Source organism: Aulostomus chinensis, chromosome 6 (assembly GCF_037954235.1).
Source record: "Aulostomus chinensis isolate RoL2024-O1b breed Wild chromosome 6, RoL_Achi_v1.0, whole genome shotgun sequence".
In the NCBI taxonomy this organism is placed as follows: domain Eukaryota; kingdom Metazoa; phylum Chordata; class Actinopteri; order Syngnathiformes; family Aulostomidae; genus Aulostomus; species Aulostomus chinensis.
In genome coordinates this window covers 15,186,084-15,200,657 of record NC_141325.1, presented here as the reverse complement: position 1 = coordinate 15,200,657, position 14,574 = coordinate 15,186,084, and the positions used below count along the sequence as shown (strand labels likewise).

General features: G+C 42.5%; 1 protein-coding gene and 1 long non-coding RNA gene across 3 annotated transcripts; both read right to left on the bottom strand.

Moving 5' to 3' along the window:
• Positions 1-566: 566 nt before the first annotated feature.
• On the bottom strand, positions 567-8,537 carry LOC147260258 (prostaglandin G/H synthase 1-like). 2 transcript variants are annotated; one of them, XM_086206743.1, is made up of 11 exons: positions 8,436-8,537; positions 8,300-8,365; positions 7,200-7,316; positions 6,753-6,893; positions 6,384-6,527; positions 6,115-6,296; positions 4,972-5,055; positions 3,448-3,694; positions 2,746-3,032; positions 1,742-1,889; positions 567-1,370 (listed from the first exon to the last, which is right to left on the bottom strand). In XM_086206743.1, exons 1-11 carry the CDS (start codon positions 8,440-8,442, stop codon positions 1,024-1,026), a joined length of 1,770 nt encoding a protein of 589 aa, XP_086062869.1. In that variant the 5' UTR covers positions 8,443-8,537; the 3' UTR covers positions 567-1,023. The 2 variants fall into 2 exon arrangements, with proteins under 2 accessions (XP_086062869.1, XP_086062870.1); XM_086206744.1 differs by lacking the exon at positions 8,300-8,365 and having other exon boundaries at positions 8,436-8,471.
• A 645-nt stretch (positions 8,538-9,182) lies between these two features.
• On the bottom strand, positions 9,183-14,039 carry LOC147260257 (uncharacterized). Its single transcript, XR_015116277.1, has 3 exons — positions 9,763-14,039; positions 9,439-9,546; positions 9,183-9,347 (listed from the first exon to the last, which is right to left on the bottom strand). It is a non-coding gene; the product is annotated as an uncharacterized LOC147260257 (long non-coding RNA).
• Positions 14,040-14,574: the final 535 nt, after the last annotated feature.

The window sequence follows — 14,574 nt, the reverse complement described above, 5'->3', positions numbered from 1 at the left end:
TTATTGTACAAATTGGCAGTATGGCTCTGTTCAGGAGTCCCCTGATGATTTTTCATGAGCACCATGAAACAGGGGACCAGCAGCATGAGGGAAGGTTCTCCCAGTTTAAGACTGGAAGAGCAAACATACCCCTGTGAACAGAGCAGCAACATGACATGGAACGAACTATGCCATGTATACACGACAAGGTGGAGCTGGGGAGGTGGAGGGTAGCAAGTTGCGAGCAGGAGCAACTGTACAGCAAATAGCAGCAGCAGCAGCAGATAGCAGATAGCAGATAGCAGCAGCAGATAGCAGCAGCAGCAGCAGCAGGCTGCAGTAGATAGCAGCAGATAGCAGATAGCAGCAGCAGCAGGCTGCAGCAGATAGCATCAGCAGGCTGCAGCAGCAGCAGGCTGCAGTAGATAGCAGCAGATAGCAGATAGCAGCAGCAGCAGGCTGCAGCAGATAGCAGCAGCAGCAGGCTGCAGCAGATAGCATCAGCAGGCTGCAGCAGCAGCAGGCTGCAGTAGATAGCAGCAGATAGCAGCAGCGGATAGCAGCAGCAGCAGCAGCAGGCTGCAGTAGATAGCAGCAGATAGCAGCAGCAGCGGATAGCAGCAGCAGATAGCAGCGATGACAGCGGGCAGAGCAGCATAGCCAGAGCTAGCAGAACGGGAGTTTTGGCCGGGTGTCATTTAAGTTGAGAGGGGCCAATCAGAAGCAAGAGATTTGCTCAGCTGATGCGGGGCAGCTGTAGATCAGCTGATTGGTCAATTTGATTGATAGACGGGAAGCCAATAGCGCTTGACTACCACGGCCTGACAGAACTAACGCTAACGCTCGATTTAAAAAAAAGAGAGAGGAAAACAGTTGTGTTCTATTCTGAACAGAAGGCACAAAGAGAATAAAAGCATTTGCAACACTTGCATATCCAGTCAGTTCTGTTTCGTATTTAAACAACTACTGAACTAATGTGTCATGCAGGAATGGTGCAGGAACATTGAATGCATTATTACTGTTTAAAAAGATCCAATCAATAATTCAGAGCTCTGTTAAAGGGTTCCTTGGTTTTGCCTTTTCTTTTTGAGGAACATGAAAGTTCACATATGGACACCAATTGGTATTGAGGCACACCAGTTTCTTCAAAGTGGAAGTTTTGACAATGTTGAAGCCCGTCTCTCCCCCAAAAGTGCTGGGCTTCCAGTACTCTGGGGAGCAGATGGGGTTTCCCAGCAGGCCTTTCAGGGAGAAAGGAGCACCCATCTCCACCATGCTCTCACCAAATATACCATTAGAACGCGTCTTCTCAAGTAAAATACCCGGGTAAAACTCCAAAGCGTCGATATCCCCGTAGCATTCTTCTAAACCTCTGGCCATTTCATCATCATCTGTTTGGAAATAAGAAACAAGCTAAACCCGAAGGCTTCCTGTCGGTCTACAGACTAGAGGCTCAGAATGGAACTAAAAGAACTTTAGTTTCTGAAGAACATCATGTGGAACAGTGGATAAAGTAGTGGTGAAGAGTTGCAGTAGTTTGGGGGGGGGGGGGTTATACCATTTTTCTTGCTTCTAAAAAGTAAGAAACTAATAAATGACTCAGATCATTTTCAAGTCATTGTGTAGGCGAGGTTGGCTGAATACTTGCACGTGTATCAGATCAAATAACATAACGATGAGAGTGTGCTAAGGAAATTTATAGTTAAGTTATAATTTATAGTACCTAATGTTAAATCATGGTCGCAATGTCCTTGCCACTTACCAGTGAACTCATGAAAGGAGGTGTACGGCTTCAGGTTGAACCTCTTCCTGTACTCATTGAAGGGTTGTACCCGTGCTGCTCTGGATTCTCTGATCACCATTTCTGACACCTTGAGCACCACTTTGTGAGCGTTCCGACCTCCTCCCACCTGAAACACAGACAAACAAATGACATCAAGCTTATTTTGCCAGCCAACAACACGCACGCAGATCAAAGCGCTTGTTTCCTGTATATACAGTATTCTTCTCTTTGTAGGTTAAAAAAACAGAAACTCAAGAGGTTGTTTTACATGTCTAATACTAAAATAAATCAATCTGCCAACGCAGTGAGGAAATACTTATTTACATTGTGCTGTCTTTAAAACAAGCAGCTTTCACTTTACAGAGATGCGTCTTCCTAATAGATTCTGTCACTATTATTAAGTGTAGTGAGTTTTTTTTTTTTTTTTTACATTACAGTACATCAGATATTAAACATCTTGGTAAGCCTTTAGTCTTTCATGCAGTAATCATTTTCAGCAAAGCGAAAAGTTCATGCACATGTTGCTGTTAAATGACTGCATCTGTGGATGAGCGGCCGTTTGATTTTTGGGGCCGATTATCAAAGGAAGTGGTGTGGCTTCTAAAGACAAATGGTGGTTATAATGTCACACCACTGAGACAGAGATTACTAGAGATATAACGCAATTTGCAGTCAAAAAGTTGCACGACAAACATATTTTATAAATCCACCGCCATGCGCTATTAACCAGCGTGGTTTGCTAATAGAGCTCTGGTTACAAAATGTACCAATCAAAAAAATACACAACATCATGCTTCAGAAGCAAAGTACAAGTACAAAAACTAATATCCTGAAAAAAATCGGATACATTCTGTCTGACATGTTTTTTCTGAGAAAAACAAAACCTGATTACTTGATTAAAAACTTCTTTTCTTTTCTTTTTTAATAGGCTGACATTGACAAGCCAAACTTTGCTTTGCCTTGTGGGCTGCAGTCGTTGGTACCTGTCCCGCGGGCTGTCGTGAGAAAGCATCCACCAGTTTCTCCACGCCGTAGTGCATGAGAAGTGAGGTGTTGTAGTAGAACTGTGAGTATGAGATTTCATCCCCGTCGATGAGGAAGCTGTCAGGCATCAGTGGGTGCCAGTGGTAGAGGAGGCAGAACTCCAGGGCGATCCGGTTGCTGTACTGAAAACGTGCGTTGAAGAGCAGCGAGGGATCGAACTTCAACTTAAGCAGATAACCACTAAGGTGCTGCACATATTCTTCTATTATAATGGTGATGATTTCTCCTGGGGGTGTGTGAAAAAAATATAACATTAAAACAAACTTTATCTAAAAAGAAAACCTTTCAATAAATCAACATTGCAAAAACCCTCACTGTTCGTCCAACCATCACTAAGCCTGATTGCTAGAAACTGCCAGGTCAAACTTGGTAGAGTGTGGAGTGTGAGTCAATGAGCAGACTCACAATACACTCATTTTAGCTTCTATTACTGTTGCGACATGGGACTCTTTTTTTGACTGTAAGACAGAGGTGTCTCTCAGCTAATTTTATCAATAAAGAGTAAGTCATTAGCATCCCCATGACAAAAACAACAAACTCTAGCTGAAGTCTCTCAGGTAGAAGGTGAGACACTAAGCTAAGAACGTTTTTAGGCGCGAGGATTGTGGAATCCACCTTTTACTGCCTCTGTGACACTTTACCAATAATGATGAGTCTAGCGGTCTGGAAGAGCTGCTCATCATCCCAGGTGGGATGTTCCACCTTCAGAATGTCACAGACGCGGTTATGCTCCCTCAGCCAAATGGTGGCATACATAGTGAGACCCGGCAAGATGCCAAACCACTCCTGTCCGATAACCAGACGCTGGTTGGCAGGGAAACCTTCAGGGTACTCCATGTGCACAGGGACTTCAGATACTGTCGGGGGATACATCTCACCGTTGACTAACTGTGGATGAATAAAAATATGTGAGGGGGAAGAGTAAGTCATGATCCTTTATCAGATTAATTCTGAGATTACTAAGCATTATATCTCATTTTCTGTCTCATATTTAAGGAAGGAACATTCTTAAATGAACTTGCTTATCTATATAGTAGAAGTCTGTTGGGTTCTATTGTCAGGATCGGTTCAAAATACTACAAAATATAAAAATTATCATCATTGCGTCATATAGGTCCATGTATTACTGACTGAGCAATTCATGAAAATGCAAAAAAGAAAAGAATAAAAAAGAATAGCCTCATTATGCAAAAAGCGGCACCTGCTTGTTGGAAGTGATAAACCAGTACTGTCACGAATCTCAGTCTCATGCAGCTAAAAATAAAGATTTGCAGCATATCAAAAACAAGATGACGTGCCTTCAGCTGACACCAATGTACAGATTCAGTGATAAGAATCACATTTGTTTGTCACTTTATGTCGACGTCGATGCGATCTGGAACATGTAGATTCTTTATATTCTGAGAATTTCAGGCGACAGAGGAAATGAAAACAGCTTGACAAGGATAGAGTAAAAAAGTAAATCAGGAGATAGAGTGTCATGTTTTTAACATTTACTTCTAATCCTTTAGAAGTTGCTGTTGTTTTGAATTATTTGAACAATTATATTAATTGCTATTTCAAAGTCTTAATTTGATTGATTTAGTCAGAATGTTGGTGACTTTTGAAAGTGTCACTGAATCACTGTATGAGCTGAAAGGTGATTCACAGGCACAGCTTGAAGGTAAGTAGACCCGTGATGCAAAACTGAGCCGCTAATTAGCTTAGCATAAAGACTTAAAGCAGGTGGAATCAGCTGATTATTTCCAAATATTGTCAAAGACATGTTACATGCTTTGGAAATCCTAACACCCCACACACACACACACACGCACACACACACATACACACACAAGTGTCAAAGTGACTATTTTATTGGGGTTTATGGGTGCAGGAACGTCTAGTCCCAATCCTTATGCTAAGCTAGCTAGGAGTGCTACAATACAGTTGCTGCCTTTATCGCCTTGTACCAGACGTTTTTATTGTTATTTATTATCTAAATTATAAGTCTGTTTTTGTATTAGTGTATTTTTGTTGTCTTTTAATATTTTTTAAACTTGCCTTGGACCAGTTTACAATGACAATAAATGTATTCTTATTCTCAATACCATTGATGTTGCACACACGTGAATAAGTCCTCACGTCCAACTCTGAACAGAATAAAATATCAGCTGTGGCTTTGATACCTGATATTTTAGTTTTCCATCTTCATGAAGGCGAAGTTGAAGCTGTCGTACAAGATTATCCCCGTATATATTACTTGCATCAACCTACAGATGAAAAGAAAAACGTGCATAAAGTGACAGTGAGCATATCCAATGCAAATTGAAAAGAGATTTTTTTTTTCTGGGCGGCACAGTGGTGCAGTGGTCAGCACTGTCACCTCACAACAAGAAGGTTCCGGGTTTGAGTCCTGGCTCCAGCACGGGATCTTTCTGTGTGAGTCTGCATGTTCTCCCTGTTCCTGTGTGGGTTCTCTCTGGTACTCCAGCTTCCTCCCACAGTCCAAAGACATCAAGAGGGGACGAGGCTGATTGATACTCTAAATTGACCGTAGGTGTGACTGTGAATGTGAATGGTTGTCTGTCTCTATGTGTTGACCCTGCGATGGACTGGTGACCTGTCCAGGGTGAACACCGCGGAAGAAAATGGATGGATGGATGGATTTTTTTTTTTTTTGATGGCTTGAACTAAAAATGGTCTGTCCCTGAGTAGCTGAGTGATCAAGGTTCACCACTGGGGGGGTAAATTTGAAGTTTTCATATCTATAAAAAATTATTCAACATAAATTGATGTACAGGTAATGGCCACGGCTGCAATTCTTCCCAGTGGGTGAACTGCAGGTCAAGTCATCAGTGCAGGTGAATAGCAAAAACACAGTGAAGTTATTCTTTTCTGTAAATTGGTTTAATGTACTATTCCCATTTTGATTCCTAATGTTCACATCAAGATTTTAGGAGGAAATAGAAATAAGTAAGCGTGTAACTCCAGATCTCTATCAGATATTTACAGACACACCTATTTCTATTGTGCTTTCCTGGCATTTCTTTTTTTAATATTAATAATTCAATAAAAAAAAATTGTCTTCATGGTTGTTTGTTTGCTTTCAGAAGCTTCCATGTCACAAGATCAGTAGCAGGTGTTATTATTAGACTGGGCAAAGAAGATGCAGCACTTCTTATTTTGACCTTATATGTATATTTTAAGGCAGAATCCATATTATCTAATACAAATATATGTACCTCTGCTAAACCGATTATACATATACATACAGTACAGTCGTGTTTAAATGGTGTTTTAGCTTTTGGAAATGGTGGCATGCGTCTCACCCCGTGTCCTAAGGCCTTGGTGAAGGCTCCACCAGCTTCATGATCGGTCTTGAAGAACTGGTGGGTGAAGTGTTGAGCCATGAAGGCGAACATCAGATTGGTTCCCTGCGGGTCTGGTCTGAATTTCTGTCTCTTGAAAAATCGCTCAGCCAACATTTTGGGATCTGGGAGTTCAGGTTTCCCTGTCGTGAGAGAGAGAGAGACATTTCATCATCATGCTGGGGTTTCCTACGGAGCGACATTGTAATGGTGCAGGTGAAATAGCTCACCTTTAGTTCCCAGGGGCAAAGGACAGTCTTCAGGCACAGGAGGGAGGAGCCGTGTGTAGTAGGAGGTGTTGTAGAAGGACTCCCAGCTGAGGTACCCATATTTGGTATTGTAGGTTGGAGGGCTTGGGATGAGGTCACTTCTGACTTTAGGACAATAAAACAACAGCGATGACAACAACAATGTTGACTGAATGAACGCGTACAGAAGTCACTGCTGAGCCAGAGCTGTCAGAAATGACTAAAATCCAGATGGCCTTGACCTTTAATGGCCTTGACCTTGAATGAGCTTGACCTTGCATGGCCTAGCCACATGTAAAAATGACCTGGGGGGGGGGGGGGACAAGTCAGTGTTTTAATGTTTGCTGTTACCTGTCAGCACTAATCTCATGAAGATGTCTTGCAGAAACGAATTGTTGACAAGGTCCCATATCCAGTGAAAGTGTGTTAGGAGATAGTGAACCACACCAGGACTGGGCTTGACCATGAGGTGAACCCAGGTCCAGAACTCTGCTACAGATAAAGATTACAAAAGAAAAAGAAAATCTCTCAAATAACATCACCCTTTTGCTGTAGCTAAAATCATAACAGCGAAACTACTCATCATCTCTCCTTTCCTCTGAGTCGTCCCTCTTTTTTCTCCCCTTAAAAGTTTTTAGATTTTATCTTAGCGTTTAAAAAACATCCCACAGCAAACTACTCACTCAATTAAAACTGCTCTCCGAAGGCTCTTTTGTCACCTACTTGTGAATCAGATTGTGAGCTAACTCGGGCCAATCAGAGGACTGTCTGGACAAAAAAATGTTAAATATTACTTACAAACAGTGCAATTTTCCCCATAGAAGCCAGTGCGAGTGCAATCACATTCATAACGGTCTGCACCAAGTCTCACACAAACACCTGTGTTTTGACAAGGGTAGTAGCAGCAGGGATTTACTGCAAAAAAAAAGAAAGGACGTCAAATCAATTGATATGTTCCAAAATAACAAATGGCACATAACACTTTGTATCCTTTGATTCACAATTACAATAAGATATAATGTCCCAAAATGCTGAAAAATCAAGAGAAATCGTTTTTGTTTTTGTGTATGACTGATACATCACCCTAACACTTTTCGATCTGTGTGGCGAAGTATAAGTGTACACATTTGTATTTTTGAGGAAATGTGGTCTGGATAAATATCAGGTTTATATAACCATATGTTTCCCTCTGACACTTGGGACAACACAAACTCAAGTGTCTCCGCCGCCCTTCCTGCTCATATCTTATAGTTTCCTGTCCTTCCATCACACTTGCAGACGTTGGCTGAGATAATGAGACACAGCAGGACTGTCGTCCTTATTAGCTACGAAAGTGACAGTAGATAAGTATGTTCATGCAACAATTTCAGCCTCCAAGTTTCTCGTGTTGTACTTCAGACACTTCACTTCACCAGTTGGTCAACGTTGACTCTTCTAGGGGAGCTCAAGAAGTCCTTAGCTGCTCTTCACTTTATCCCCCAAAATGAGATAAAAACCTAACAAATTTTTGGGCCTGAAATATATTTTTACACTTTGACAAAATCCATGAATGTCAAATGAATATTTAAAGGATTTTTTTTTTAAATCACTGGTGACTTTTTGACTCCAAATAAATATCATGCCTGAAAAAATAACTCCTTTTTCATGAAAATCTACTGTTTATAAAATTGATGTAATCATGCAAAATTAATATGAAAGGGGCGACATGGCCCCTTAACGTGTGAGCAGTAGAGAACATTTGAATGGATGAACAAAAAATTCACATTTATTAGTAAATGATGTCTAACTATGCTTCACCATGAAGTCATCATTTTTGCCCCAAACATCAAATTCAGAATTGCAATTACGCTTTAAAACAGCTTGATTGATTCCACTGTTGTGTGATGCAACAATCGTACCAGCACTTGATGAACTCTCCAGCAGCAACAAGTTGATCAAGATGCAGAAGGACACGTGGCTAAACTCTACTGAAACGGACGATAGTTATCAATGATCAGCAACAGCATTTCAATATGTGATCATTATTGCACAAACCTTTCATGGCTCCCAGAAGCGGCTTGAAGCGCAATAAAAATGTGGTTCCCAGTTTAGTTCAGACTGAGGAAGTTTTAGATGTGGTCCTCATGAGCTTTTCTCACCAGCCCCAACTGATGGAGTCCAGTTGGTTTTCTAACTACAGAGGAAGGGCGGTACCACCGACTGTACTTCCTCTACTCAATACTTGGGAAGGTAAATGAAAAAAAAAAGCTGAAAAATGCTGCAAATGAACTTTTCACCATCATGGAGTTCACTTGATTGTGACACCAACCTTTGATTAAATGTTTAAATATGTTTTTGTTTTTTTGGTTGATTTAAAACATAACCCAGTCACATGTAGGCATCATTGCACTGGAAGTACTTTATTACCCTCTGCTGGCAAAATATAAAAATCCTCCTTAATTCTTGCATCATTGAATTTTTTGGAATAATAATGGATTTCTTTTTTTTGATGGATTTCAGTTCTGCATACAAATTCATTTATTTGCCCTCATGAAAATTTAAGGTCTGCAAAAAAAGACATTACCTAACACTTCAATTCATCTTCTTCATTTAACGACTTCCTTCAAAAGTAAAATATCCTCACATCAGGATTCCCAACACATTGGAGAAGAAAGGAGAGCAGAGTGTTGACATCTGACATCAGATCAGAAGTTAGGCCACATTTACAGTTCAGGGGTTGGGGCTTTAATGCTGTTGTTGACAGAAAAATTCAAACAACTTTGATTGACTTCATATTCATTGTTTTATTTTTGTCATTGATTTATTTTTTTTCAGGTGGTCTGGTCCGGTGGTCCCAGCTCCGGCAGCAGTGCTGGGGGTAGGTAGAGGGTGTCAAGGCTCCTGCTCCAGTCTTCAGCAGACTCAGCAGGGACGCCTTTGTCTATACTTGATGTATAGCCTTCTTCCCTACACAAAAACAGACACGTTAGAGTTCCCTTCTGGTATCAGCTGATCATCTATCGATGTGTGTGTGCTGGAAGTGAGAGTATCAACTAACATAGTTGATACTGGTGGACCAGTTGGGGTAGAGTTCAGCATGGCGTCGACGCCCCTCCTCAGCCAGCTGGACATATTTGGCCTTCTGGTCGTCTGACAGAGACCTCCACTGTGGACACATGACAACACACTGTCAGTAAACACACACACTCCTACAGGCTGGTTGTGCACATGCACAGCTATGAGCCTATTTTAGCATATGACCAGAAACACACACAAATCTACACTGATGAGTGTATCTGTGTCATTAGTGCGCTTTTACAAATTGGTGCTTTACTAAACTACTAAGACATTCGTGTAACACTGATTGAATACACACACTTACCATCCTTCCCAGCTTCACATTTGCCTTGGCACTGTTTCTATTTTTTACCAGTGCCATCACTGCTGGCCTCTGCTCCATTGCAAAGAGCATAAATGAATTTGGAGGTCTTCTTATGTACGGCACCTGGTCCTCAGTGCAGCGACGGGGAGGGCGGACCGGGGGGTCGGCTGACTGGCCAAAGACAACAGTCAACATGAAGCAAAGGACTGCATATATTGCTCTGACAGGCCAGCTCAGAACTGCCCAGACGTTGTTCATTGTTGAAAAGGTTTAGGCTTTCTTAACACCAGGTGAACACACTGAGAATCCTGAAATGATCAGCTGCTGGCTCCTCTCTCATAAATGCATTTTCAGGAATTACACACGACACAAGTTTTACATCAATGACAGAATTTTTAGATCAAACCTGGAATTTTGTATCGCTGCCATCAAGTAAAATCCAGGTTTGTGTGATCTAAGAATTCAAAGAGTGAGAGGCTGCAACTGATGACATCACAGCGAGAGAGGGTTGGGGCCTGAGATTCCTCTGAAAAACTTGAGACTAATTCATCCTCAGGGCCACAAATTTCACTCTAAACATATGTTTTTTGTTGTTTTTTGGTTTCACGAAGGAAAACCTCTCTTCTCTCCGACTATCTAAGTGTCTAAACTGAGCCTCCCAAAATTTGCTCACACAGCCTCCCACTGTCAGGAGAAACCTGCAGCAGCTTCATTGACTCAGTCTTCAACGAGACCAGGATTTTCAGGAGCAAATCTAAACCTTACACTTTCTGACTCACCTTGGGGTCCCCATTTTTGACCCCACAATCAAATAAAATGCATGAAGACAATTTTTTATGTGGTTCTAAAAGCTGCATTCTTCCTAATGGCCAGCAGGGGGAAACTCCACTGGCTCCAAATAAGGCTGATTTCATCAGAGAATGAACCTACTTGGACTTCATTTCTCAGCCCAGTAAAATTTCCCTCATGACTCGGTGTTTCCATTTGTTTGTGTTGATTAGTTCTGACTGCATGAGTACAACAGTTGACTGTTAGTAGGTTAAACTAGATTCACGCTTATTATTTCAAGTCAAGTCAATTTCATTTGTATCGTGCTAAATCACAACAAAAGTTATCTCATGACACTTTACAGGTAGAGCAGGTCTAGTACCATGCTCCTTCAATGAATTTACACCCAACAATTCTCCATCAGCAAGCACATCCTTCAACAGCAGCGACGAAAACCTTTCCTTTTAACAGGCAGGAACGTCGAGCAGATCCAGGCTCAATGGGGACGGAAATCTGCTTTGACCGGTTGGGGGGAAAGAGAGCAGGAGAGCGGGGCAGAGACAAAGGCAAATAATGGAGGAAGACAGATATACAGAAGGAAAGAGTGGGACAGAGATAAAGAGAGAGATAAGGGAAGAGACTGATGGACAGACAGGGACGTGAGCAGGTGGAGCTATGGGTGGCAGCTTGAGTCTCTTCAGGTCTGTAGCCTCCTCCAGCAGCACCGGGATCTGGGATGAGGGGAGCCCGAAGGCTCCGGAGAAGAAGACGAGTTCGTCACACATATGAGTATGATTTATATATCACAAATACAGGAGGACAGAGAGGAGTAGAGAGAAGCCCAGTGCACCATGGGAGATCCCCCGGCAGTCTGAGCCTATAGCAGCATATCTAAGGGCCAGCCTAAGCAGCCCAACTATAAGCCTGATCAAAAAGGAAGGTCTTAAGTCTGCTCTTAAAGGTCGAGAGGGTGTCTGCATCCCGGACCGAAAATGGGAGACGGTTCCACAGGAGCGGAGCCTGATAGCTGAAGGCTCTGGCTCCCAGTCTACTTTTAGAAACTCTAGGAACCACCAGTAACCCCGCATCCTGGGAGCGCAGGGTTCTAGCTGGATAATAGGGGACTATGAGCTCTGTCAAATATGAAGGTGCCTAACTGTTGAGGACTTTGTATGTTAGAAGAAGAATTTTGAATTCTGTTCTAAATTTGATAGGGAGCCAATGCAGAGAAGCCAGTACAGGAGAGACATGGTCTCTTCTGCTAGTTCTCGTCAACACGCGGGCAGCAGCATTTTGGACCAGCTGGAGAGTCTTTAGGGACCTACTGGTGCAGCCTGATAGGAGGGAATTGCAGTAATCCAGCCTGGAAGTGACAAAAGCATGGACTAGCTTTTCTGCATCCTTTTGAGACAGGATGTGTCTGATCTTAGCAATGTTTCGTAAATGAAAGAAAGCAGTCCTAGAGATTTGCTCAATGTGGGCATTAAAGGACAGATCCTGATCGAAGAGAACTCCTAGGTTCCTTACGGTCGTGCTGGGGGCCAAGGTAATGCCTTCCAGGGTACCTATTTCATTAGATAGGGTGTCTCTAAGATGTTTTGGGCCCAGGACAATGACTTCGGTTTTGTCAGAGTTTAATAAAAGTGAATTATGGGTCATCCATGTTTTTATGTCCTTTAGACAGGCCTCCAGTTTAGTCAGCTGATTTATTTCATGTGGATGCACTGATAAATACAGCTGTGTGTCGTCAGCATAACAGTGAAAATTAATTGAGTGTTTCCTAATAATGTGACAGAGAGGAAGCAGATAAAGGGTGAAGAGGACTGGTCCAAGCACAGAGCCTTGTGGAACACCATAAGTGACTGCAGTGGTTTCCGAGGGTTTATCATTAGTGAGTACGAACTGAGATCGACCTAGGAAATATGACCTGAACCAGTTAAGTGCAGTTCCTTTCATGCCAATGACATGTTCCAGTCTCTGTAGAAGGATATGGTGGTCAATGGTATCAAAAGCTACACTAAGATCTAATAAGACCAGCACAGAGACCAGTCCCTCATCTGATGCTAGTAGGAGGTCATTGGTAACTCTGACGAGTGCTGTTTCTGTGCTATGATGAATCCTGAACCCTGACTGGAAATCCTCTAATAAGCTGTTGCTGTGGAGAAAGTCACACAGCTGTTTAGCAACTGCTTTCTCCAGAGTTTTGGAGAGAAATGGAAGATTTGATATTAGTCCGTAGTTGGCCAAAACTTCTGGATCCAGGGTTGCTTTTTTGAGAAGGGGTCTAATTACTGCCACTTTAAAGGACTGTGGGACGTAACCAGATAATAGCGACACATTGATCATGTCCAAGAGAGGTGCTAACGAGGGGTAAAGAGTCCTTAAGTAGCTTGGTTGGGATGGGGTCTAGAAGACAGGTGGATGGTTTAGAGGAGGAAATGATTGAGCTGAGCTCATGAAGGCTAACGGTAGAAAAACTGTCAAAGTGTACGTCTGGTCCTCCAGCAGCCTCTAAGGCTTCTGAGGCTATCGGTGCCATGTTTGTCAGCTGATGGCAGGAGGAGGTGAATTTTCTCTCTAATAAGGACAATTTTGTCACTAAAGAAGTCCATGAAATCTTTGCTGCCCAGGGAAACAGGAATGCTTGGTTCAGTAGAGCTGTGGCTCTCTGTCAGTCTGGCTACAGTTCTGAAGAGGAACCTGGGGTTGTTCTTTTGTTCCTCTATTAGTTCTGAGTAGTAGGCTGCTCTCGCTTTACGAAGGGCTTTCTTATAACTTTTAAGGCTGTCTTGCCAGATGATGTTAGACTCCTCCAGTTTGGAGGAGTGCCATATTCTCTCTAACTTCTGGGTTTTTTGTTTAAGCTGTCTGGTTTCTGAATTGTACCAAGGTGCTTGTTTCCTTGGATTTATAGATTTCTTTTTTAATGGGGCAAATGAGTCCAAAGTTGATCCTAAGGTGCCTGTTGCACTATCAATGAAATTATCAATTTGGGAGGGACTAAGGCTGACAACATTTTCCTCTGTAACAATGGGACATGACACTGAATTAAGCGCCACTGGAATCGCTTCCTTAAATGTAGCTACAGCTCGATCAGACAAACATCGGGAAACCACCGTTTTCCTGAGTGGAGTGTAGTCGATTAGTATAAATTCATAAGTGATTAATTGATGGTCTGATAAAAGCACGTTCTGTGGAAATACAACTAGATGTTCAACTTCAATTCCATATGTTAGGACAAGGCCGAGGGTGTGACTGTGACGGTGAGTCGGTTCATGAACAGACTGATGGAAACCAATTGTGTCTAGAAGAGAGAGAAATGCAGCACCCAGACTGTCGTTATCAACATCCACGTGAATATTGACGTCACCTACAATAATGACTTTATCTGATTTGAGAACTAAACTGGATATAAACTCTGAGAATTCAGATAAGAATTCAGAGTAAGAAACAGGAGGCGGTACACAACAATAAATAAGAGTGGCTGTATTGTTTTCCAGGTTGAATGAGACAAACTAAGAATCAGGATTTCAAATGAATTGAAACTTGTTTTGGGTTGAACGACGACATGCGGCTCAACATGTCGTCGCTGGTCCAATTAGGCAGGGATCCAGAGAACATGACGGAGTCCGACATCGTCTTCGCAAATGTACACACAACTCAGTATTAATTTTTGTGACCTCCGACTGGCGTACTCGGATGTCATTACCGCCGACGTGGATAATGATTTTATCGTATTTACGTTTACTTTTAGCCAGCAGTTTTAAATTTGACTCGATGTCGCCCGCTCTGGCCCCTGGAAAGCACTTGACTATGGTTACCAGTGTCGCTAATTTCACATTTCTCTTAATGGAACTTCCAATTACCAGAGTAGATTTCTCGGCGGGTGTGTCGCTGAGTGGGGAGAACCTGTTTGAGACGGGAAGCGGTGGTTTGTCGCTGACAGCAGGCTTCTGCTTCGGACTATGCTTCCTTCGGACAGTCACCCAGCCGCCCTGGTTTCCCAGCTGCTCGGGAGCTGCGGGGGGAACGCTAGATGGGGCT